The sequence below is a fragment of the Abramis brama genome, assembly GCF_963993115.1.
Source record: "Abramis brama genome assembly, chromosome: 1".
NCBI classification, from domain to species: domain Eukaryota; kingdom Metazoa; phylum Chordata; class Actinopteri; order Cypriniformes; family Leuciscidae; genus Abramis; species Abramis brama.
Genome location: NC_139963.1, coordinates 19,678,349 through 19,703,775, shown reverse-complemented (window position 1 = coordinate 19,703,775; position 25,427 = coordinate 19,678,349). Strand labels below are relative to the sequence as shown.

General features: G+C 37.1%; 5 protein-coding genes across 5 annotated transcripts; 2 read left to right on the top strand and 3 right to left on the bottom strand.

Moving 5' to 3' along the window:
- The first annotated feature begins 2,783 nt into the window (after window positions 1–2,783).
- On the top strand, window positions 2,784–3,959 carry LOC311093918 (oxaloacetate tautomerase FAHD1, mitochondrial-like). The gene has a single exon (XM_084131580.1). It carries the CDS (start codon window positions 3,151–3,153, stop codon window positions 3,808–3,810), a length of 660 nt encoding a protein of 219 aa, XP_083987706.1. The 5' UTR covers window positions 2,784–3,150; the 3' UTR covers window positions 3,811–3,959.
- Window positions 3,960–4,465: 506 nt separating this feature from the next.
- msrb1a (methionine sulfoxide reductase B1a) lies at window positions 4,466–9,278 on the bottom strand. Its single transcript, XM_084118452.1, has 4 exons — window positions 9,098–9,278; window positions 7,295–7,437; window positions 5,898–6,012; window positions 4,466–5,508 (listed from the first exon to the last, which is right to left on the bottom strand). The coding sequence occupies exons 1-4, from the start codon at window positions 9,150–9,152 to the stop codon at window positions 5,489–5,491; spliced, it is 333 nt and encodes a 110-aa protein (XP_083974578.1). The 5' UTR covers window positions 9,153–9,278; the 3' UTR covers window positions 4,466–5,488.
- A 689-nt stretch (window positions 9,279–9,967) lies between these two features.
- Window positions 9,968–12,486, top strand: ndufb10 (NADH:ubiquinone oxidoreductase subunit B10). Its single transcript, XM_084115371.1, has 4 exons — window positions 9,968–10,192; window positions 11,753–11,891; window positions 11,987–12,126; window positions 12,319–12,486. The coding sequence occupies exons 1-4, from the start codon at window positions 10,045–10,047 to the stop codon at window positions 12,402–12,404; spliced, it is 513 nt and encodes a 170-aa protein (XP_083971497.1). The 5' UTR covers window positions 9,968–10,044; the 3' UTR covers window positions 12,405–12,486.
- A 3,319-nt stretch (window positions 12,487–15,805) lies between these two features.
- Window positions 15,806–19,579, bottom strand: rps2 (ribosomal protein S2). Its single transcript, XM_084123125.1, has 8 exons — window positions 19,370–19,579; window positions 18,816–18,953; window positions 18,506–18,595; window positions 17,952–18,059; window positions 17,688–17,861; window positions 17,446–17,605; window positions 17,267–17,358; window positions 15,806–15,926 (listed from the first exon to the last, which is right to left on the bottom strand). Exons 1-8 carry the CDS (start codon window positions 19,562–19,564, stop codon window positions 15,846–15,848), a joined length of 1,038 nt encoding a protein of 345 aa, XP_083979251.1. The 5' UTR covers window positions 19,565–19,579; the 3' UTR covers window positions 15,806–15,845.
- A 2,215-nt stretch (window positions 19,580–21,794) lies between these two features.
- Window positions 21,795–25,293, bottom strand: LOC311096583 (immunoglobulin superfamily member 6). Its single transcript, XM_084135838.1, has 6 exons — window positions 24,066–25,293; window positions 23,310–23,636; window positions 23,131–23,228; window positions 22,935–22,988; window positions 22,273–22,380; window positions 21,795–22,113 (listed from the first exon to the last, which is right to left on the bottom strand). The coding sequence occupies exons 1-6, from the start codon at window positions 24,250–24,252 to the stop codon at window positions 22,054–22,056; spliced, it is 834 nt and encodes a 277-aa protein (XP_083991964.1). The 5' UTR covers window positions 24,253–25,293; the 3' UTR covers window positions 21,795–22,053.
- Window positions 25,294–25,427: the final 134 nt, after the last annotated feature.

The window sequence follows — 25,427 nt, the reverse complement described above, 5'->3', positions numbered from 1 at the left end:
TATCATTTTCCTTTAAATGGAAAGATGAGTTTTATTAGCTTGCGTTCAAAGCTAATCTCTAGGTCAAACCATTAGCCTTACAGAAAGATAGACTGCCAAAGAATTAAGCATGTGAACTGCAAACAATGAATGTTTTGTGATTCATTTTACATTCATTTACAAATAAATACATCATAAATTGTTTTGTAGAGAAGATTATTTTTATAAATTTACTTTTTTTAAGATGGGCTTAAATGGTACAGTGCCACAAAACGCATGCAAACTAGAGCCAACACAAGCTAACCTTGAATGAAAAAAAACAACATTTCTCAATGTGGGCACAATGAAAATTACAATGATACTTAGTCCACAGTATATTTAAGTTCCATGCATGTATTTGTAAACATATCTTACATTTTTAAAGGAAAACATTGTCTTTTTTTCACCATTACTCACTGTGTACCATTTAAGCCCACCTTATGTGTTTCAATGAGGAATCCCTCTAATTGCAAACTTTGATACATTTTCTGAAAGTGTTTAATGATAACATGTCTTTGTGTGCTTTTACCTTACTAACCATTTACCCTTACCTTACTTACACACAAATTACACATTCATTCAAATGAGATAGAGCCTGTTTTGTCCTAAAGTCCTTTATGTATAACCAGGCATAATTCGGGAGTCAAGCTGAGTTAAGGCTTGTGATTCCGGACATGGAGAGCTCCCAGAGGGACCCTACATTCCCCACAGTCCTGAGCCCTTGGGACTGTTAGGGGGGCCCACCCAGAGTATGGAGCCCTAACTCAGCTTGGCTCCCGAGATACACCCGGTCAAACTTCCAGCTTGACTCCAGCTACAACTCCAGTCAAGCCGACTTAAGGCTCCAGACCACCGGCCACTAACACCAACCCATCCCACCCAGGGCTCTAATCAAACATTAGCAAAAGGATTTTTTTTTAATACTTCCCTGTCACTGAATAAATATATTGATGTTTTACTTCTTTAAAATCATTTAATTTTTTTATATTTTGTGATTCAATGATGATGTGGGCTTATTTGGAACACACACGGGCTTAAATGGTGCAAAAGTTCCAATTAAGCCCATGCCAGACTTCTGACTTTATTCCTAAATTATCTTAATTTAATATTCTAAAATGTACATCAACTAATTAATATAATTTCAAATTAGAGATTAATCTTGCATTTTAACAAATGATTTTTCTTATAAACTATGTCAATATCTATGAAAAAAACCTAAACTTAGATTTTGGTGGGCTTAATGGGTACACTTACCCTACTCTACTGTTCAAAAGTTTGGGGTCGATACAATTTGTGTGTGTGTGTGTGTGTGTGTGTGTGTATGTGTGTGTGTGTCTTTTTGAAAATCTCTAATACTTACCATGTATTTCATAAAAATTACAGTAAAAACAGTTATATTGTGAAATATTAGTACAATTTTAAAAACGTTTTCTATTGTAATATATATTAAAATGTAAGTTATTCCTGTGAATGTGATCAAAGCTGAATTTTCAGCATCATTAACGTACTCCAGTCTTCAGTAATCGTACTCCTTCAGAAATCATTCTTTTTATTATCAATGTTGAGAGGATTTGTGCTGCTTCATATTTCTGTCGAAATACACTCTGGGGACATTAAAGACTTATTTTACATCTTGTGAAAAGGGCATTAAGTTATACCACCCCTTTAACTAATGTTAACTAAGTTAATGAACCTTATTGTAAAGTGTTACCAGCAAGGTAAGTTATTAACTGTGTTCTGTGGTGATAGACCTACAGTGTAGTGGAGTTACCATGGTTCTGTATACACTTCTAGTTCACAGTAGTTTTTGTAAGTTTCCTCCCGTCTCTTACCATGTCGCTGAGCGCCGTGTCGGAGGAGCTCTTGAGCTCGGAGCTCTTTACCCTCTGCTCCAGCGCCCCATTCGGGCTCGACGGCTCCGGCAGGGAAGCTTTGCTCTGTGATGGCCTGTCATCTTCGTTGACCTCCTCTTTCAATGTAGTTTTAAACATGGAGTGTAGCAAATTGGACAGGGCGATTAAAATGTGTCGCGTTCTTGGTGATAATTTAAATCGCACGTTACCGGCTGCTTTGCTTTGGGTCAAGTTTGCTTTGTTTACGCTTAGTGTTGTGAGCGGCGGCGTCTTTGGGTGCTTAGCAACTGATTCAGAGGCAGCATCATCGGCAGTGCACGTGAGAGCGGAAAGCGATATACATGTAGTTTTACATGTTACATGATAATGTAATGATAAACATAGCAAACTTAAAAAAATAAAAAAAATAAAAAGATTTCTTTTCATATGCCTATGTGGCAGGTCCAATGAAATTCTTTCTGCCTGCATGTGGTTGGTTAGTCCACTCGTTGAGTTTCGTGGGCTGTAGCAGCATATAAACGGGCTGGCTATTTACGAATCCTACTATAGTGAAGGCTTGGCCATTTATTCAGAACGCATGTCACATGACCTAATTAATATTCAATAAGAGCCTTAACAATACAAAAAAAAACAATACAACGCACAGTAAGCCTCTATATACAATGATAAAACAATTAGAAAATAAAAACATTTAAATTAGAACAAAAGACAAAATTTTTATATTTTATTTACAAATATTATGAGGGATGGAACATCAAATAGTGACATTTTTAATGCAATTAATTCAGATATATATCCATAAATATAAATCCATAAATCCATATCCGTTTTGTTGATGCAAACAATAGAAATGCAAAAAAGTTTATGCAAGCAATAGAAAACAATACAAAAATAGCTAAAGACTTGGGAATGTAACTCGAGCTTTTGTCATTGGATGGCCAAACTAATGCGTCAGCGTCAGCAAAACCTAATTAATATTCAATAACGCAGCTTTCGCCATTGGACAGATTTCAAGAACTCTTGTGAGATCTAATTAATATTCATAAGGTAAGCCTTTGCCGTAGTAGGATTATTGATATCGCTTTTCGGGCTTCGTGATTGTGATGGACTTCTTCAAGCCAAATAATGTTTCTTGGACTTAACTCCAGACAATCGTATCAGTTTCTTGATTGTTCTATTTGCACTAGATGTACATATTTCGTAATGTACTACTAACGCGTCTCATCGACCTCCGTTATCAAGCGATCAAAGGTCATTTTGTTTCCGGCTGCAGGACAAAATGAGCACGAGGAATATTGTTCGCTTTTGGGAATGGGGTAAGAAAATAATATGCGTCGGGAGAAACTACGCAGATCACGCCATCGAACTCAAAAATGCGATTCCCAGCGAGCCTGTGCTCTTCCTGAAGCCCCCGTCTGCTTACATTAGGGAAGGGTCTCCTATTCTGGTCCCCTTCTACACCAGCAATCTCCACCATGAAGTTGAGCTCGGGGTGGTCATTGGTAAAGGAGGAACTGCTATTCCTCAGTCTTCAGCCATGGACCATGTGGCTGGATATGTGTTATGCCTGGACATGACAGCTCGAGACATTCAGGACGAATGCAAGTCCAAAGGTCTTCCATGGACCCTGGCCAAAGCTTTCAACACCTCATGCCCCATTAGTGACTTCATCCCCAAGGAGAAGATCCCAGACCCTGGGAGCATCAATCTGTGGTTGAAGGTGAACGATATCCTGAAACAGAGTGGAAGCACATCCCAGATGATCTTTTCCATCCCATTTCTCATAAACTACATCAGTGAGATCATCTCTTTGGAAGAAGGCGATCTCATTCTCACTGGGACCCCTAAAGGAGTGTCAAGCGTCCAGGAACATGATGAACTTCAAGCTGGGATTGATGGCATTGTGACTATGACATTTAAAGTTGATAGAATAAGTTGATTTGATCATCACAAATTAACATTCTTGAGTCTCAAATTACTGCAAAGCACAAGCATTTTGATTTGTTTAAAATGTGAATACAATGTCAGACAAGGACATAACATTGTATAATGTTTAATCTTTTCTAAATAAAAAAAGATCTGACTACATCATTTTTTGTGGTCGTCTCATGCTTTTCTCATTCTGCAAAATGACCTGTGGCTGATTTGCTTTCTCACTTTCAAGCCCCCTGGCCGTTGAAGTTACAATGTGTACTATTTAACGGGAGAAAATGTACTTTAATCAGAGCACCTTTGCTTTTCAAATTGACTAATTATTGCATACTTTAGATCAGTTACATGAATAAACATGAAAAACAGCAGCTCAACCACACATGTAGGAAAATCTGTTCTCAAATGTCACCTTTCAGTAGCCATTTAAGTTGATGCTGACACCAGAAAATTGATATGGTGCACAGTTACACATACACACACACACACACTGCTACAAAGACTGTAAATTTGTCTTTATAGGTTCAAAGTATCAAGCTCTATATTCATTCCCATAAACAATTTATTTACTAATCCTGTTTTTTAAAGATGTTTAAGGGGGATTTTAAACTTTAAACATCTCTTGGGCTTTTCATCAATATGTAACAACAGAAAAATGCAACAGGTTAAAAATCAAACAAGTTTAATGATTGAAATCTTTGTAGTGAGCACACAAGCAGTGATATACAGAAACAGCAGAACGTTTCCAAAAGTGGATCTTTTGGCATTGTTTCTAAACATGTAAATACATAAATTATTTAAAGTGGTGAACATTTCAAAGCTGATCTCCACATGACCAAGTATTTAGGATCCTTGCAACACTATCTCACGACCAATTTGTACGTATGAATTCGTACGAATTAGCCACCTCGTAGAATTTGTATGTTTTCCCGTGAAAGTAACTATTGATCTATAACAGGCAAACTAAGATAAAATGTGCACTAGCATTCAAAAGTTAAGACTCGAGTCAGTATACGTTTTTTATTATTATTATGAAATAAAGAACTTACTTTTAAATAAAGAATGTTTTTATTCAGCAAAGATGCATTCAATCCCATTTCAAATAAATGCTGTTCTTCTGAACTTTCTATTCATCAAGAATCCTGAAATAAAAGATGGTTTCCAGACAAATATGAAGCAGCACAACTGTTTTCAACATTGATATTAATCAGAAATCTTTCTCGAGCGTCATATCTTCATATTATAATGATTTCTGAAAGATTATGTGACGCTGAAAAATTCAGCTTTTCCGTCAGAGTAATAGATTACATTTTAACATATAGTTAAATAGAAAACAGTTCTTTTAAATTATAATGATCAAATAAATACAGCATTGGTGAGCAGAAGAGACTTTTATTTTAAAAAAAAGGTAAAAAATCTTAATGACCCCAAACTTTTGAACGGTAGTGTATATTGTGCAGAGTATAAAAGATTTGATCTGGCATAGTTGTGCGTATTGATTGGTAGTAGCAGTTATTGGGAGAAAGCTTCTTGATGTTTCCCATGAGGCTGTTTTACACATCATCACTCTGAACGCTCCTCTGTGGGCTTTTCATCAGAGTGTTTCATTCACCATCCACACGGTAAACACATCCAAGCTTCTCCATATGCTCTTACTGAAACATCCTCTCATGCTTATCCGACCATCTCTACTGCTGCTCATTCTTGACTGTGGAAGAAACAACTGTATTAAAAGACATACTGTACACAGATAGAAGCCGTTATCAATAGCTTACTTGAAGAAATACAGCATATTAGTATGTATTGAGATCATTAACCATTAGTTTACAAATTCAGATCACATTCACACATTACAAATTCTATCACAGTGGTATATTAGATATTTTATTTTAGAATTATTATGGGGCTATTCAATAATAATATACATCTAAATGCAGTAGTCAACATTTGAAGTGGATCAAAACCTTTCATCAAAGTTATAGATGAATTTTGAACAATACCCGTTCTTGTCTTAGGACAACTTTTTGATCCACTTCAAATGTTGACTACTGTATAATAACACAGCCTACTTGTATTGTTTGTTGTAAAAGTGTATACCTTTAGGAATGAACTTCAGAGAGCTGCTGAATATTCAGAAGCGCGAGAGGCCGCGCTTGGGTCCGTCATTCACAAATTCATGGCCAAGACCATTTCCACACTTACCACATTTAACCTGAAAAAGATGTTACAGAACTCATTGTTCACATTCTCCAGATAAGAGATTCAAGGCCTGTTCACACCAAGAAGGACATCTATAAAGATAACTATATTAGCATCCACACTAACGCACGATATCATTCTTTTTATTATAAGCGCGCGCTGCAGTTTTGTCGTCTACCCCTTTAAATGCTCCAGGATGGATTCTGATTGGCTGTCAATGTTTTTATCGTTCATCAGCTGGAAAAAAAATTGTTCTGAAAGTGATTTCAACGATATTGTTTCTCTGTGTCATTATCATTATGGTTGTGTTGTGGATTCTGCTACTCTTTTATATTTTAGAAAGATTTTTAGAACTACATCTTTATCATCATCTTAATAGTTATCATTCTTGGTGTGTGAATGGGCCTTAAAGGGAAAGTTCACCCAAAAATGAAACTTCTGTCATCAATTTGTCACCCTCAAGTACGGTTGAGCTTCTGTTTACCATATTTGTGTGCTCTATCTACGTCCACTGATCAATGTTTATATGTGAATAAAAGCCTAAATTCAATCTGTTCATTATAAAGCAAGTGTGTATCGTAAGAACTCTTGAGAAGAGTTTTGGGTGAATAGTCTTTCACCCAGCAGAAATCCCTCAGATTTTATTAAAATGTCTCTTTTGTGTTTCGAAGACGAACAAAAGTCTTACGGGTTTGGAACGACATGAGGCTTAGTAAATTATAACAATTTATTATCCCTTTAACAACTTTATGCTGCCTTCACATGCTATCAGAAAGTTCCTACTTCCCAATTCTGATGTCGTGATTACAAGCCTGTCGCATTCAAGTGATTTGTTGTCGGAAAGAACAGGAATCTTGTAGGACACCAGGTCTATTTATTGGGAAATTCTTATTAAAGCCAAAAGGATATTTAACGTCCCATTCGTTGACAACCATATAAACACTCACCGTGCTCATCTATAGTCATCTTGCTGACGATTCTGGAATTTCGGGCAAATACAGCCTATTTGAGCTGTGTATAAAACATACAATATGCTTCAAATGATTACTCAAGATGTAAATATGCACTACTTTAACAACAGGGCTTAAGTTTATGGCTCGCCCAACTCGGGAACTTGGGTATCAAAATTATCCCCAAACACAACTTGAGAGGGTGTTCATGTCCAATGTTTAACTAGGAAACTTGTATTTACAATAATTCCCACAGCACGTGAAGGCAGCATTAAATGCTCAATGAAATCGTGCTGCACTGCAGGAGTTCTTCTTCTACAGACTGGAAACCACTTTAACCTTTACCTTGTAAGCGCCCCGTCTCTCCTCATGTTTAGACACACTGTTTTCATGGATGGTTTCTGTGAAGGCTGGCCAGGGTGATGAATGCTCATATTTGGATCTGCTGGAGAACAGCTCATATCCACATTTAGCACAAACATACATGCCTGCAGGAGAAACACACACACACACAAGCGGTTGGAATAAGATTCAGATGATCTTATTTTATAAAAGTTACTAACCCACTATTCACTAATAAGACTATTCAAAAACATTGTCTTGCAGTAAAAAAAAAAATACACTGATGAGCCAAAACATGAGAAGTCACGGGTGTGAAGTGAATATCGTTGATCATCTCCTAACAAGGACTCACATTAAGATCTGGGTAGATTAGATAGAAAGCAAACAATCAGTTCTCGTAATCAACATGTTGGATGCAGGAGAAATGGGCAGGAATAAAGATCTGGGCGACTTTGACATGGGCCACATTGTTCTGGCAAGGCGATTGGCTCAAGAGTATCTCTGAAACGGAGAGGCTTGAGTGTCGCTCTCGGTCAGCAGTGATGAGGGTTTATCAGCAGAGTTCGAGGAGGGACGAACCTCAAACCAGACAGGGTGTTAGCGTGCACTGATGAGTCTTGAAACCCAAGACTCATCAGTGCACGAGGGCAATGAACGATGTCCCGTCTGGGCTGAGCCAACAGGAGGTGTACAGTGGCACACAACATTTAATGATGGTCATGGGAAGAATGTGTCACAACACACAGTACATCACACTCTGCTGCGTATGGGGCTGCGTGGACACTGACCAATCAGAGAGATGATGACCTCTGTCCACCAGCAAAAGTGTCTGAACTGGACCTTAAAGCAGTGGAAGACGTTCGCCTGGTCCGAGGAGTCCTGTTTTCTTTTACATCACGTGGATGGTCTCAATAAACCCAGTTTAGTCTGGTACGTGTGCAGCGTTTACCTGGGGAGGTGATGCATTGTGGGACGACGATGATGGAGGGAGTGTGACGCTCTGGACAATGTTCTGCTGGGAAACCCTGAGTCCGGCCATTCATGTGGACGTAAATTTGACACGTGTCACCTATAACTAAACATTGTAGTAGACCAGGTACACCCCTTCATGACACTGGTGTTCCCTGGTGGAAGTGGCTCTTTCGGCAGGATAATGCACAATGCCACACTGCACACATTGTTCAGGAATGGTGTGAGGAACATAATGAAGAGTTCAAGGTGTTGCCCCGGCCTCCAAATTCCCCAGATCCCAGTCCAATTGCACATCTGTGAGATGTGCTGGACCAACAAGTTCGATCCACAGCGACTCAACCTTGCAATCTACAGGACTTAAATGATCTGGTGCTAACGTCTTGGTGCCAGAGACCACAGCACCCCTTTAGGGCTCTTGTAGAGCCCACCTCGGCTGGGTCAGCGCTGTTTTGGCAGCCCGCAGTGGACCAATAGTACACAGGTGTTCATAATGTTTTAGCTTATCAGTGTATTGCTCACTGCTCATGTTAGTTAATACATTAATTCATGTTAAAAAATTAGACAATGTAAAGTGTTACCAATTAAACTGATCACTGAGACATAAACATAATATAAATTAACCTTTAATGTTACATTTTTATTGATGCTTGGCAATATTAAATGTTAACATGTCAAAAATAGTCGAGAACCAAGCACACAAGCACTATGTGTGATAACTTTAAAACAAGACATTCCCATAGGTTTAACTAATCACATAACACAAGATACATATGCGCTTACATAAGTTGCCTTGTTTACGTATGTTATAAAGTAGCTACATCGGGGTCAACTTACCAGTCTCAAAATGATCTTTATAAAACTCCCCTCCGGAGAACGAACAGAAAGACATGACTACGCAGACAGTGGTGAAGTTAAAACGAAGGGCTGTAACTTTGTGTGTCAACTGGTGGTGCTTTGGTTCAGAGTTAAATGGAAGAAGCGTGCCTGTACCACGTGATCACACAATCGCGACTGCACACTTGTGTCAGTCAGTCGCATGGTGGCAGAATTATTATTATTATTAATATTATTTTTAATATCACAAATGAGCCACGATATTATTGCAAAATAATAGTTTCTCGACCATAAGAACCTACTACACAATAGACATCAGCTAAAGTCTAGACCACATTTACAAAACAAAACCACACAAACATCTATGCTGTGTAACATAACTACACAAATTACATGTTACGTAAACTTATTAAACATATTTTAAGTGATTTTGTAAATATAGACGAGTAATTGCTGAGATTGAGAAAGAGAGTAAGAATGCCAGATTTAATGGGAAGCCTTAAAATGACTTATTAATATTTATAAATCTCTTTTTTTTTGTTTCCACATACTGTATTTTACTTTGTTGTAGTTTTATAATTGAGAACTTTATGTATTAATGTCTCAATGCATTTTTTTATTAAAAAATATATATTGTACAGTAGTAGAACGACGACATCTATTGGTACAAAATAATAATTACGTGTATAACCTTTCACCTTCAACCTGGCTGTTAATAAACTAAACGAGGAAAAAAATGGCAATTTTATACAGATTAATAGCATTAGTTTCATGTTTTTAAATAGAAATTATAAAAAATGTGTAAAAGTAATTTCCACTCAGTTTATTAATCGTAGCTCGGTGACCTTTCACGCCATGTTTTGTAAACCGCGCATGCGCACTGAGAGACGGGAGCTTGAGGTCGATTAAAGGGTTTTTGAAATTTCCATTTCAATTAATGGTCGAAAATGCCGGAGGATCACGACAAAGATGTGTATCCACAGCCTCCCCGCCAGACTCCAGTGGTGGATAAACAAACTAGTCTACCGAATCCAGCTTTAATACTGTCTAAGCTCTTCTACTACTCGGTGGATGTGCCAGTGACCACATTCAGAGGTGACGTGCATTTGAGACTGTTTACATCTTCTTATTCATTCAGTTTCACATATAACGTTAGTAGCCTTTCTAGTGTGAAAAGCACCTATCATGTATCTATCTATCTATCTATCTATCTATCTATCTATCTATCTATCTATCTATCTATCTATCTATCTATCTATCTATCTAGTTTAGGGTCCAATTCTCATTATTAAGTAACGTTAGTTGCTTATTAGCATGCATATTACTAAGATATAGGCTGTTTTTAGAACTTAAAGCACATATTAATGGCTTATTCTGCAGGAACATATTCTACATCCCTTAATCCAACCCAATAAGTTACCTAAATTTAGCAACTACCTTACTAACTATTTTATAAGCAGGAGTTTATTGAGGCAATATTCATAGTTAATAGTGAGAACTGGACCTAAATCTAAAGTGTGACCAAAAAAATTGTCACAAATTATGAATATTATAAAACAGTATTGCAACTATTTTAAACATAAAAAACAAAAACATTTTTAACAAATGAAATGTCGAAAAGCACCACTTATTCTGTGTTATCCTGAAGTTCAAACAATAGAGTTTGGTGCTGGCAACACCAATACCATGGGTTCGCTTCCCAGCAATATTAACATGCATGAAGGAAGGAATAATAATGTATTCCTTTAATGCAGTTTATACAAAGCAGTGCAGAATGTAAATATCCTCACAGCGTAGCTTAAAAACTGACATAAAAATAAGTTTTCTTCATTGGTTGGTTGGTTGGTTGGTTTTATAATAGCAATGCAATGCATTTTGTCAGTTTATTTGTCAGTTTATTGTCATTTCAGTCAAATACAAGTATATATTGGAATATTCTGCAGTGCAAAACTGTATGGAGGACAAAGATTAAAATATCTCTAGACATCGTTAACAAAACTGTAACAATCAATATCAGAACAATATATTCAAAGGATATGCATTTTGTTACTAATCACATTTTAGGGTGTGTTCACACTTGGCATGTTTGGTTGGATTAAAACAAACTCTGGAATAAGCTGCCATCTGAACCCTGGTGCGCACCCAACAAGTGGATCGATTCGAGACCCCTGAAAAGATGGGTCTTTGAACTCTGAACACAACTGAACAACTGAAATAGGAACAACACGGACCAAAGACATCTAACCAAAAACGATAAACACAATGTCACAAAAAGCGACCCTAAAAAGGACAGAATGTTCAAGAATACCTTTTTTTCCTCGTCATAGTCGTGATGTTGCCCATTACAGTTCAGTACAGGCATCAGAACAGAAGCAGATCTTCATTTGTGTGTGTGACAAAGGGATTCCTGCCGCAGTTTTGACTCCTTTACAGACACACAGCATTGTTTAGGATGTTCAGTAAGTTGAGTCCTGAAATATACGTAATATGAGCCGACCAATCAGGTTGTGAACATATCCCTCCCTATGTTGTTAGGTCTGGACCAAACAAACCAAGCGAACCAAACTACAAGTGTGAACGCACCCTAAAATCTACTTTGCTTGTAATTCTTGATCCTTACTTTATTGTCCTCCTGTTTTTTGTTTGTTCCGCCAGGTATTATCGAAGGCATCCAGGGCGATAAGAAGTCCCACTACTACCATCAGAAGTTTCGCCGTGTTCCTGAGCTGACTGAATGCCAGGAAGGAGATTATCTGTGCTATTATGAGGCCGAGATGCAGTGGAGGAGAGACTAGTATGTTCATCAAAAAAAAGCATTGTAGTCCTACTGTTCATATATCTCTATTTTTGCACAAAATCGTTATCTTTCTCTTTTAATTTTGTCTGCAGTAAGGTGGACCAGGAGATCGTGAAGGTGATCCAGGAGCGTCTTCGGGCCTGCCAGCAGCGCGAGGGTCCCAGTTACAGACAGAACTGTAACACAGAACTGAAGCAGTTTGATCAAGTGTCCAAGGCCTTTCAGTCACGCTGTGAGTATTCTGTCAGGTTGTAATGTCTTATGCGCAAATAGCAGTGTTCAATATATGACACAATGGGACAAGCCCAGTTGTAATAGGTGTTGTCTTAAAACTACTTTTCAATTGACAATGAAACCAATGCTATGTTTATATGAATGTACAGGAATTAGTATTCTGGCTGTTAACCTCTTTAATTTCTTCTAGACGGGGACCTTGGCGCGTACGCCAGCGGACGAAAGTGTTTGATGAAACAGAAGGAGAGGATGATGGCAGAGACTCAGAAGGCATAAACCTCCTGTCCTTCAGCTTTTCTATGTCCGTCTCTCTCTTACCTGTGTATCAAAGTGTAAAATAAAGTTTATTGGAAAGTGACTTCTGAGTAGCTGTTATTTAATAAAATCCTGCCAGTGTCAGTTACCTTATATATTACTTTCCCTTCAATTCAATATCAGTTGTGTTGTTGGGTTTGTATAGACATTTCCTACATTTTAAATACATTTTATTTCATGTACTGTATGTATCAGTGCTTATATGCCATTTGCTGTATAGAGTCGGTATGAAACGGAGGTTGAATTAGTCAGTGTTGGTGATAACACAAATGCGAGTTACGTAATCAGATTACTTTTTAAAAGTAGCCAGTAAAGTAATTGTAACTTTAAATTTACAACAAAATATCTTAATTACTTTAAGTCAGCAAGTAAGTAAGGTACTGTTTTCCCATGTATTGACTGACAGCTTAATTATTGCAGAGGCGTTGTGTGCGCTTGTGTAAACTTGTGTGAACTCATCTCATTTACTCATCTCTCTTGAACAGAAACACATTCAGTATTCCTCAAAATGAAGAAAAACAGTGAAATGCAAACTCAGAATATTACACAAACCTGCAATAATTAAATATATACAAATATACTTTATGTATTTAATCTCACTTTACTAGCCAATGTCTAATGCCAATTGTCCAATTGCTGCTGACCTTTGAAGGTCCAATTCAACCATACTAATAACCAAAATGACTTTAAATAAATGGCACAGTTGTATTTATTTATTTTATTACTTAAGTAAGTGTGTTAAACTCCAGCGTCCAATTCTTCTGTGATTCAGAATGGCAGCAAAGCTGAAAGGTTTGTTTGAGCTGCTCTACTGTACAGGCATGAATTAGTATTTCCTTCAGCGTGAGGCTTATTCATTTCACTTTTAGTTTGATAGTGCCTTTACATTTGCCAAAATATACATTTTTTATTGTTATTAAAAAACAAACAAGCAAGCCCAGCCCAGGTGAGGAAAAATAACGGAGCACATTACTTTCCAGAACAAGTAACTAACCCAATTAGTTCTTTTTAGAGTAGTGCAAATTGCAATATTATATCAAATTACTTTTAAAAGTTACTGACATATATCCGAGAACAAGAAAATAATGTAGCGGGGGACTTAATTTTGTCCATGGGTAGTTGATTGGATGACTGTGGTTTGCTATTGGTCAATCTTATGTGAGTGACAGGTTGATCCCGCCCTCACACACATGATCAGAGAAGACACTGCAAGAGGGAGGGGAAGTTATGAATTTATAAAAAAAAATAATGTGCACAAATAAATCACTTATAAATACTGTAATATTCCATTAAAATAATAATAATTTTACTTGTTTAAAATCAGAGGTGGACAGTAACAAAGTACATTTACTTGAGTACTGTACTTAAGTACACTTTTTGAGTATCTGCACTTTACCTGAGTATTATCTTTTCTGGAAACTTTTTACTTTAACTTCACTACATTTGAAAGACAAATATCATACTTTTTACTCCACTACATTTCTGTCAAGGTCCTTGAGTAGAAAGTAGTAATGTCAGTCAGGGGATGATTTTGGTTTGGAAATGAAAGTCGGGTTGATGTCAAAACCCGACGTTAGATTTACGTCAGAACCCGATGTCGGACAGATGTTGGATTTTGGTTGGAAATGAAAGCCGGGTTGACGTCAAAGCCAAAAAACGAAGCCAAGGGCACTATTTGAGGGAACAGCCATTTGGGTGTCCGAAACCATTGTAGACGTTATTGAGTGAATCATTCAATCTCATATTCAATCCCACTACTGGAACTGTGTTCTAATCTAGAAATAAATGTGATATTGATATGAGGGTAGGCAGGCATAGATTCAGAGGCATAAGGTACTGTAAGTATTGCATTCAACAATGCAACAATAATAAAACAATGCATTGACATTTACTTTTGATACTTAAGTACTTTTAAAAACGAGTACTTATGTACTTTTACTTAAGTAAGAATCGGTCTTTACAACTTTTACTTGTAACAGAGTAATATTTGACCAGTAGTATCTGTATTTTCACTCAAGTAAGGAAGTTGTGTACTTTGTCCATCTCTGTTTAAAATCTGTAGGTGTCAATACACTTATATATATAACAGATCAGATTTTGCCATTCAAAAAGTTGGGTGGGGGGAGATGTTTTCGAGGGGCAATTAAGAGAATTGAATGTCCTTCAAGATGGCGTCCTTTGATCAGTTTACAGTGTAGTGCTGAATTCTGTGACCCTAGTAGGCGCTGTAGTGAGGGTAGGGTTAGCTCAATACAGCTCCTAGTAGGGTCACAGGCTGGACAACAGAGGAGCAAGTATACAAGCATCAATTTGAGTATTGAGAAACGACCTACATGGCAACAGCATGACCTAGAGCATAGCACTGATTTATGCCAACTAGTATAAAATTAGTTTGCATGTCAAGGACTATTATATTCTAGGAATTTAATGAATTTAGTTAAATGAAAATATTTCCCCAGTGTTTGTAGTAATAAAAGTCAAAAGGCAATCAAAGGGCTTTGTGGCATTATTAGACAGTAGGGCGCTTGAAGCCCCTTCAGCACTGCGTCCGTCACGTGACAAATGAACAAGGTAATTATGTTCCCTGTAAATTATTTTTGACTGCATTATTTCTTAATTCAGAATATGATCACCATTGCATAGGTGGATGTGTTCGGGGAATTTGCCTGTTAAAAGCATAACATTTAAAGCCCCTTAAAACAAAGAAATGACTTGGAAAAAAGATGTTCATTTTGATGAAAAAGATCAAACAAGAGTCAACCTCCCATCACAATACAGCATGAATCTTAAATTTTAAACTAGGGATGCATGATATATCAGCCAATATATCGTGTCAGATGCTATTTGTTCATTTATGTTATTGGTCCGATAAGAAAATTTGGTAGATATGTTCAAGCCCATATTGGATTCAGCTGAGACGCTGTTCACCATGATGGATTTGAATAGCTTGAAATATGATTGGAATCACTTCAAGAAGGAAAAGTCAAGTGCAACATGTGCAGCACAAATCTGTCATAAGCTATTAAAAAAAACTATTTTGTGCTTGGGACATGGCTTTTAATGGTGAGACTTTATTTTGTAATCAGGCTCTCAAATTATATAAAAACTTGGATTTTGATTTATCAGCCAATAAAAGTTATCGGCTTTCAATTATAAAGAATTATCGGTACATTTTCTTGTACATCTCGGTACATTTCATCCTGATTTTAAACCACCTAAATAAATTACCTGAGAAATGTAACTTGCCCATTTTGTTGGGACAGTTTTTGGTATGCAGATCAGAAACAATCCACAAACTTGTAGCAACTTTGTTACCGCTATTGCACAGCTTTAATGTCAAACAGAACACAGACTCAAAGATGTTTAGTTTCTGGACTTTTATTTCAATCCATTGTACAAAATTTAGGAGGGTGCCGGAAGAGCTCCCTGAGTCCTCTGAACAGAGACCCTGGTGTGAGTCTTGGCCAGATGATCGGTGAATTCCTGAAACAAAGGAGACACTTTAGTTTCAAACGACACGATGCATTTGTGAAAGAATAACGTCCGGAAATGCAACATGACATCATGACTTTGCGTAAACATACACGCCACTTTCAAGTCAAAAGTGGCGTGTTATCTATACGCATTTTGAGCTATCCGCGTGTATGTTCACGCCGAAACGAACCTTCATCTTCCGCGTGTATGTCTACGCCGTTAAATGTCCGAGCGAAACGGAGCAAAATGTACGTGAAATAATCACGTTGGTCCCCTTTGGAAAACGTGTAGATGTTACAGTTTAACAGCCTCAGACGTGAATCTTGCACGTACCATTATCCCCGGACGTTTGCTAATCCTACCCCTAAATCTAATCATAACCATTTCTTAAAACTACGTAGGCTACAATTATAAAGAAAAACAACAGACAGACGAGTATAATCACAATAATTTAATGAGAAAATGTCAAAATCGGTACCAAAAGTTGTTCACGTGACGATGTGTCGCAGTCCTCTCTGGCAGTGGTTTTGTATGAGGTAACAGAGCAGAATTTAAGTTATTAATTCAAATCCATGAAAATGTTAATCCGTCTTCGGTTCGGTTCGCTCTGAGGGCTGCGCGGCAGTGCGAGCTTCATTTCAAATGTGAATGTGCATGACGCAATCTGTGACGAAGCAGGCAAGGCGAGAGCCAATGAGCGTTTGATATTACTGCCGTAACCATAGTAACCTGTCATAACGCTTCTTGAGGGCGCAATTTTTGAATTTGAATTCATAACAAGCGCGGGGTTTGACGTTTACGGTCAAGATGACGATTACTGGATAAAGGGCTGAGTTTGGATCTCTTTCTTGCAAATAATATATGGATTCTGAAGGTTTGGATTACATCAAGCTAATAAAATTGGTGTATTTTGTGAATCGATGTTGTGTTGTAAGGTTAGTATATTATGGTTATAGGAACCATAAATAAATCATTGTGATTATACTCGTCTGTCTGTTGTTTTTCTTTATAATTGTTGCCTAGGTAGTTTTAAGAAATGGTTATGGTTAGGTTTAGGGGTAGGATTCGTGGCTCAAACTATATTTTAATGCCATATTGTTCATAAAAATGCATTTTCCTAGGATGGTAGGAGAAGACTCATGGTATTAACCCCAATGACGGGTAGGTTTAGGGACGGAGTTGGGGTAGGTCATATTTATATATACAGTAATGTAACGTTAAGTCAACGGCGTTGATAAACACGCTGAAAAGCGATTATGCGTGTTGATAGCACGCCAAAAATGGAAATCGAATTGGCGTGTCATACATACGCCATTTCATGAGATCAGTCTGGGAAATGCATGCATTACCTGGTAAGGAGACTTGGCAAACACAGTTTCCTTCCAGAGATCAGGGGTCAGGTAGCTGTAAGTCTTTGAGATCGCATCGAAGGTGGCCTTGGCTGCAAGGAAAGACAGCAGTTTTTAACATTGAAATACTCAAGCATGGACAGTTGCATCTTGAAACGGTTTTCAAACAAGCCCCTCACCAAAGTTGCCCAGAGTGGCGGTGCAGCCCCTGGCAGATGTGTAGCAGTCATCGATACCAGCCATCATCAGCAGTTTCTTGGGCACGGGAGCAGACACAATGCCGGTACCACGGGGAGCGGGAATGAGACGCACCAGGACTGAACCACAGCGACCGGTCACCTAACCAAACACATTCAGTCAATAAACATGCTCCAATTCAAACCAAGCCAAATAAAACCTAAAACAACCTTTTAAGTCTCACCTTGCACGGCACTGTATGTGGTTTTCCAATCTTGTTACCCCAGTATCCTCTTCTGACGGGAATGATGGACAGTTTGGCCAGGATGATGGCTCCACGGATAGCTGTGGCTACCTCTTTGGAGCACTTCACTCCTAGACCAACGTGGCCATTGTAGTCACCAATAGCGACAAAGGCCTAAAGATTGAGAATCATGAGCGATCATGAACCAGCTGTAAGAAGTGAAGAACCAGATAAGCATTGAACACTCCGGCAGGGGGAAGTCACCTTAAACCTGGTGCGCTGACCAGCCCTGGTCTGTTTCTGGACAGGCATGATCTTCAGAACTTCATCTTTCAGTGCTGAGCCCAGGAAGAAGTCAATGATCTCAGACTCCTACAGGAGAAAAAAAGTATTAAGTTTTGCAAAAAGCTAAGCATTTTTATGCCACTTAGTGGAGATTGTTACAACTTCATGAAACTAAAGTAGCAACATCTTATCTTTCATATTGTGATGTACATCAGAGCATAATGGATTGAAAAACACATGGTGGGATTGGTTGTACACAATTGCTTGCAATTAAATATTTTTAAAGAAGTCTCAGTATCTCCATTGAAAGTCTGTTCACCCAAAACATTCAAAATATCTTCATTTGTGTTTCAAATATGAACAGAAGTCTTACAGATTTGAACAATTTTCATTGTTGAGTAAACTCTAGTTATGATATTAATTAAACTTTACATGCTTATTTAAAAAATAAAATAAAAAGGAACGCATGTGCAGATAAATAGTTCACTTCAATATGCATAACAGGACTTTTACTTTCTTCTCAATTTTAGTACCTTGATTGGCAGAGAATACAGATAGATTTCCTCCAGGGTCTTGATCTTCATATCCTTCACCAGACGACCAAGTTTGGTCACAGGAACCCACTATATGAAACAAATGAATTATTCATAAGCATATAGGAACGGAAGCTACAGATATAACGTTACAACATTGACAGATAATGGCACGAGGAATACAGACCATGTGGTACAGCTTAAATAAGCAACCGAATAGTACAGAAAGCATGCATTTAAAAATACCTTTACCAAAACATTCAAACATGCCAATTCATAAGTCAAGAGTAGGAGTGAGGCGATGCTTTACCTCTTTATCCTCAGATTTGCCTCCCCGGGCACCGCGGCCTCTTCCACGGCCTCTGCCGCGACCACGACCGCGACCCCGGCCGCCAGCGCCGAAACCTCCGCGAAAACCTCCTCTACCACCGGCGTCGTCCGCCATTTGCTAAAAACAATAAAAAAATCTCCATTATAAAAGTGACGCTTAATGTGAGAGACACATGTCAAGCATAAATGCACATGCATTACAATCAACTTGTTTGCAAATATATGAGTCATTATAGCCATAGTCCATAACTCCGTATATGGAATTGTGTAATTAACATGTAAGGAATCATAGAATACAAAAACGCATATTAAGACTAAATGACTATCTACACCAGGTTTCCGCCATTTTGAGACCATCTTATATTACCTGCTCTAAAATAATATTTCCGCTCAATTCATAAGACTCATTTTGGTATCACATTGTAAGAAAACCGTACAGATATGTTTTATATACAAATGTAAAGTTTTTATTTTACGATTGCGGAGATAAAAGCAGATTCTGTTAAGCAGCGACGAGAACCCGTGTCGACTTACGTGATGTGTATTCAGGAAGAAGAAGGCCGGACGAGAGTTCGTGGAGGATTTATTCAAGTGGAGTCCTCGCGAGATTTCATATTGGCACTGGCAGGCAGTTGAGAGATCTGTCAAGTCAAGAGATGGTCGCTCGAGCAAATAGCATAGGATCAAGTAGTGCACTAACCAGTTTAAAAAACTTGCAGTCAGAAGCATTATGTTGGAAATAGCCAAAATTGTTTACAGGATCAATAAAGTAGGAGTAATAGTTACATTTATCTGGATTCCAGCCCATATAGGAGTAGTCGGAAATGAATTAAGATAAATATGCAAAAAAAAAAAAAAAATGCAAAAAACAAACAAACAAAAAAACAGAGGTAGATATGGCAGTAAGTTATAGTAAGGTGGAGGTTAAAAGCATAAAAGTTGCAGGAGGAGTGGAATATGGAAACAAAAGAGAGAATGATTTATAGCAAGGGCGTAGGTTTGATTTTGAAATTGGTGGGGACGGGGACATCCCCAGAAGCTGCATCTGTCAAAAGGGATAGTTTATCCAAAAAATGAAAATTCTGTCATCATTTACACACCCTCAAGTTGTTTCAGACCTGTATGAATTTCTTTCTTTTTCTGAACACAAAAGAAGATATTTTGAAGAATGTTGGTTCAGCAGAAAGAAATGCATACAGGTTTAAAACAACTTGAGGGTGAGTAAATGATGACAGAATTTTTAAGTGAACTATCCCTTTAACGGAAATGAACTGTTGGCATATTTGTTTCACATCAATAATGTCCAGTTTGTCCTGTTGGACATGGCACACAGCAATACTGTTAAGTGTCACTTGTGACCATTGCTCTGAGCCGTGTTTTCAGTCTCCTAAGAGCACTGAAACTTCTTTCAGCCTCAGCTGATGAGACTGGGATGACAAGGGTTTCAACTTCATCAAACAGTCCTCTCATTTCAACAAGACCAAGCAATGTTGTGTTTTTATGTTTTATGGGGACTTTTTACAGACATAATGATTTAATACTGTACAAACTGTATATTATATCCCCCTACACTAACCCTGCCTATCACAGAAAACTTTAGGCATTTTTACATTTTTAGGACAAGTATTTCAGATATTGCCATCTTTGTGTGGACATTTTGTCACTATAACTGTTGATTTCTCCCTAGCTTACCACATCTAGGTTTCCTTTGGAGGAGCATTGCCGCTTCACACAAGAGCCTCTCACAAGTAGCCTATCTCCTGTACCATGAATTGGTACATTTTTCTCACGCTCTTGTAAGAGATTGTAATCTAAGATGTTTTCTGATTAAATAAAATAAGCCTAATACATAAAACCACAAGACACAACCGGAAAACAGTGGTTATATATAAATATATTTTAAGTTTTGATCGAAATTATTGCTAGGGACATATCAGTGTCACTGGATATTGGTAGGGACACGTCCCTAGCGTCCCTACTAAATTCTACGCCCCTGATTTATAGTATCCAGAAGAAGGTAGGAGGATTGAGAGAAAATAATTGAAATAAAAAGGAAGAGGACATTATTTTTCGAGAATGAGATTTGGGCATACTGGATTAAATAGTACACTTAAAATAATAGGGAAACATGAAACTGGGTTGTGTGAGCACTGCAGTGTAATAGTTGTGAAACATTAGAACATGTAATTATTAACTGTCGTAGGTATAAGCAGGAAAGGATGATTCTGAAAGATAGGCTAAATAAAGAAAACGTTAGATTTGAAATGAAGGAAATATTAAAATTGAATTCAAGGCATGTTGGGTATAGAGCAATATTTAGTTTTTTTGGATTTTTTTTTAAAAAGGATATGAGTTTAATTGTTAGTAAAATTGTATTAATAATGTTGTGAATGATAATGTATTAATGTTAATAATTTTATTAGAAATGTATGTATTTATTTATTTAATTAGTAGTGAGTAAAGTAGGCTATTTTGATCCACACTCCATTTCAGAAGGTGGCGGTAATGCACATTAAAAAGTTGTTTGCCAACCACCATTAAAAATCAGAAGAAGAAGAAGAAGAAATAGCATAGGCTATAGGCTAGCTTCAAGTAATGTCCATAAAGATAAAATAGCAGGAAATAAAATCCTGATTTGGGCAAAACGTATTGTGCCAATGTTTATCTCCAGAATTTTCCACTTCAGTGGCTGCATAAAACTTTCCAGTTTCATTCCCATCTATATTCTGAGTTTTGGGGTTTGTTATCCAGGTTTTATAGTCTATATCATTGTATTCATAAAAACATGGTGAAAATGTATTTTTTGACAGTATTTTCTCATTTATTGAGTGCTAAAAAGATACCCACTGTAAAAACCTTTAACTCCAATGTCAACCAAATAAAACATGAATTTTGAGCCTAGTGCATATTTAATTACATAATGCCACATTTGCAAATTTAAACAACATTCCAGAAAACGTTTAATATAAATGTTTTTATTATTTAAATGTTTACTCAATTCACATAATGTCTTGCTGTAAATTTAGTCACTAGTATACATTAATACAGTGTAATTGACATAGCAAGAGGGCTCACATTAAATGCAAAACATGAAGAAAGTCATCAAAACATCACAATTCTGGGTCTCTGCAACCACTTCCCCAAAATAGCTTGCATGTTTGCAGGAAGCTGCAGGTTTTCGATCAGGATCAGCAGGACATAAGGGCATTTGTTTTCTTTTACTCATCAAGATTTTGGTAAACATCTTCACTATGGTACACATTTTGAAGACTTTCAGACTGTGGGGAAGATTGAAAATAAATGTTAGGCTATAACAAGACGTTTTGGTACAGTAATATGACAGCAATTTCAGTCTTAAAACTCCACAAGGAGAGTGTTAGCTACAAATGCTTAAAAATATGTGTGTGTGTTGTAAAAGAATAGTCTGAAGTGAAAACCTTGTCTTGGGAAACTTCGTAGCGTGCCTGAAATTTGTCACCACTCAAGTTCCTCTTGCACAGTTCTTGCACCACTCCACTGAAAACCACTTGTCTTGCAGAGTCCTCCTGAAAACAGCCACACATGACAATACTGTACGCTACCGTTCAAAAGTTTGGGGTTGGTAAGATTTCTTTTTTATGGTTTCCACAAAAATATGACTGTTTTTATAATGGTAAGGTCTCAAACATATACATTTTTAAGGAAATTACTAGTTTTATTCAGCTTGGATGCATTAAATTGATCAAAAATGACAGTAAAGAAACTTCATTTCTGTTTAAAATAAATGCTATTCTTTTGAACTTTCTATTAATCGAAGAGCCCTGAAAAAAAGCATTGATGATAATAATAATTAATGTTTCTTGAGCATCAGATCAACATATTAGAATGATTTCTGAAGGATCATGTGACACTAAAGACTGGATTGGTTTCAGATAGCCGAATTAGCAAATGTAGCCGAGTGAACAGACTAGGGATTTGGTTACTCTATTTAATCAAATATTGCAGCCTTGGTGAGCATAAGAGACTTCTTTCAAAAGCATTCAAAAAATAATTCCCGCCCCCAAAATTTTAAGTTGCAGTGTATGTTTTGCTATTGTGTATAAATAGGGTCAAACAATACCTTTATATTAGTTTTACTCCATCTTCTTTTAAAAACTGAGTTGAATTGTCCAGTCTCGATTAAAAAAACAAACATATTTGAATTATTTAAATTGCATTATGAAAAAGTACTTTGAGAATGTAGTAAAATTCTGAGCATTAAAATGCTTGTTTAACAGCATTATAACTGCATTACTACTGTAACTTTAAAAGTGCACCTTAATGCAGATGAGGATGCCCAGGACGAGAAGGCTGTAGACACTCAGCAGGACAAGCAGTGTCAAAAGCAGTGTTTGAGGGAGGTTTAAGCCCCTCTCTGGACACAAAACAAGAATGATATGTGTAACACAATAGAAGGGTCTAATGGGGTCGTGCTGAATTTTCTTCTACTGCTTACCTGACACTTTCAAAATGGTTCCCTGTCCGATTGCCTGCGCCCCACTGTGAGTCACTGTCGGCAGAGCCGCTGCACAGTAATACACCCCACAGTCTGCTTTTGACAAAGAGCTGATTTCCAGATCATGTTGCTCCAGTTTGTACTTCTGTGGCTGGCTTGACAAATCAATCTGGTAGTGAAAGTCTTTCCGGAACACATACCAAGAGATTTGAGGTGCGAGTTGACAGGGAGTGGATATATTGACAGAGCAGGGAATAGAGACGGACTGTTGCTCTTTATTTCTCATGACCGTCGTTGGCTGTTGGACATCTACCGTACATCCTCTGACTGCAGAAATTCAGAATATTGTTTTATTAAATTGAATACATTTAATTGCTGATAGTTCATATTATTATTATTTCAAGTACCCCAACTAATATATATATATATATATTAGTTGGGGTACTTGAAATATTTTAAAACATTTTTTTAATAAATATTCTAAGTATACACTGTTTAAAGGTTAGGCTATTTATCGGCATCAGTGTTCACCTTTAACATCCATGGGAACTTGCATTGCACTACAGGTTTTTTAGAGTGGAGAAAAGTCCTTTACTAAAATGTTCTTCACACTAAGAAAAAATAAAATGGTTCTTTTAAAAAAATTATTCTTTGGTGAACCCAAAATGGCATCTATGGCATCACTGTGGAAAACCCCTTTTGGCACTTTTCTTTAAGAGTGTACATATATCACTGATAAATTCAATCTCTGCTCACCTAATCTCAAAACAAGAACTGCGATGGTGAAGAGGAAGCCAAAGTTCATGTTGATGTCACAGTTGTTTGTGGCTCCTGTATCTCTCTGATTGTTTTTCAAATTGTTAGTCATCCGAACAAAGGTCTCACGCCTAACTGAGATATAAAACCAGAAATGACTTGTAGAAATGAGAAGTAACAGACCCATCCCCTCGGTTCTTCCTTCCTTGTGTAAGACTTCTTGTCACCTCTTATAGTGACATGTGAGTAATTGTCACGTTCTGTTGTGTTTGAACTTTTACCTCTGGTTTCACAGACTAGGCCGGATTAAAATGCATGTTTGAGCTGTTTTAACCAAAGCAACTGACAATATGTCACTGCCATTGTTGTGTCTCAAGATGCACCAGTAATGTTTTTTTCTAAAGCACGTTTGAACTAAATTCTAATCGTGGCTTTAATCTAAGTCCTGTTTGTGAAACCAGCTATTAGGCCAATAATATGCCTAGTTCAGACTACACGACTTTAAAAGTCAGCAGATCGCTGTGCTGTTCTACGGAGACCCTAAAGGGACATGGTGGTGGAAAAAATATGGGATGGGAGGAAAACATATTTTTCAAAGCTTTTGCGTTCTCTCGCAAAGATATTTGCGTTCTCTAGCCTATATACGCAAAACCTGTTGTGAGTTCGTACAAATACTTCCTATTTAATGTCCCACTGGCAATGTTTCATACTCGTTAACAATGTCCGTAAAAAAAGAAAAGAAAAAAGTAACATTAAATTCCTAAAAAGAAAGAGTTGTACATATGGTAATTTAACCTGTAATATTAAGAGATCTTTTGTATGGCATACAGCTCTAGGGTTTAGGAAATATTTTAAGTGCATGCTCAGAATATAATTTATTATAGTGTTTTTAAAAGAAAAGGAAGGTTTATGTTATATAGGCTGTGTTGTTGAAAAAGAAAAAGAAAAAACAACTGGAAGACTGTAGCCGTTTCCATCACCCTGTTTTTATGCGCATTTTGAAGTATCACATTAAGGAGTGATGGAAAAGCCAAATTTCACTGGGAAAAAAATCCTTAATTCGCAATTTTTTTTTTTTACTTGAGTTTTTAGACTATCTATCTATCTATCTATCTATCTATCTATCTATCTATCTATCTATCTATCTATCTATCTATCTATCTATCTATCTGTCTGTCTGTCTGTCTGTCTGTCAACAAAATCATACACAAAAAAAAAAAAAAACTTTTTTCACAAAAAAAAAAAAAAAAAAACAGAAATGAAAATGACAGAAATGTTCTTACATGTCAGAAAGATATCCCAAATATTATGATTGATAATAATATTAATAAGCAAGGTAATTTATGTAAGGGAGCCTGGGGC

What these genes read in the sequence shown, in the direction of transcription:
- LOC311093918 (XM_084131580.1), top strand. Translation starts at nt 3,151, where the DNA reads ATGAGCACGAGGAATATTGTTCGCTTTTGGGAATGGGGTAAGAAAATA.
- rps2 (XM_084123125.1), bottom strand. Translation starts at nt 19,564, where the DNA reads ATGCTTCTGACTGCAAGTTTTTTAAACTGGTTAGTGCACTACTTGATC. An exon ending in TGTATTCTCTGCCAATCAAG is followed by an intron (nt 18,060 to 18,505) that starts GTACTAAAATTG and finishes TTTCTCCTGTAG; the next exon opens with GAGTCTGAGATCATTGACTT. An exon ending in GTCAGCGCACCAGGTTTAAG is followed by an intron (nt 17,862 to 17,951) that starts GTGACTTCCCCC and finishes CTCAATCTTTAG; the next exon opens with GCCTTTGTCGCTATTGGTGA.
- LOC311096583 (XM_084135838.1), bottom strand. Translation starts at nt 24,252, where the DNA reads ATGGGTCTGTTACTTCTCATTTCTACAAGTCATTTCTGGTTTTATATC. An exon ending in AGTTCTTGTTTTGAGATTAG is followed by an intron (nt 23,637 to 24,065) that starts GTGAGCAGAGAT and finishes GAATTTCTGCAG; the next exon opens with TCAGAGGATGTACGGTAGAT. An exon ending in GCATCCTCATCTGCATTAAG is followed by an intron (nt 22,989 to 23,130) that starts GTGCACTTTTAA and finishes TTTTTAATCGAG; the next exon opens with ACTGGACAATTCAACTCAGT.
- ndufb10 (XM_084115371.1), top strand. Translation starts at nt 10,045, where the DNA reads ATGCCGGAGGATCACGACAAAGATGTGTATCCACAGCCTCCCCGCCAG. An exon ending in GCCAGTGACCACATTCAGAG is followed by an intron (nt 10,193 to 11,752) that starts GTGACGTGCATT and finishes TTGTTCCGCCAG; the next exon opens with GTATTATCGAAGGCATCCAG. An exon ending in CAAGGCCTTTCAGTCACGCT is followed by an intron (nt 12,127 to 12,318) that starts GTGAGTATTCTG and finishes AATTTCTTCTAG; the next exon opens with ACGGGGACCTTGGCGCGTAC.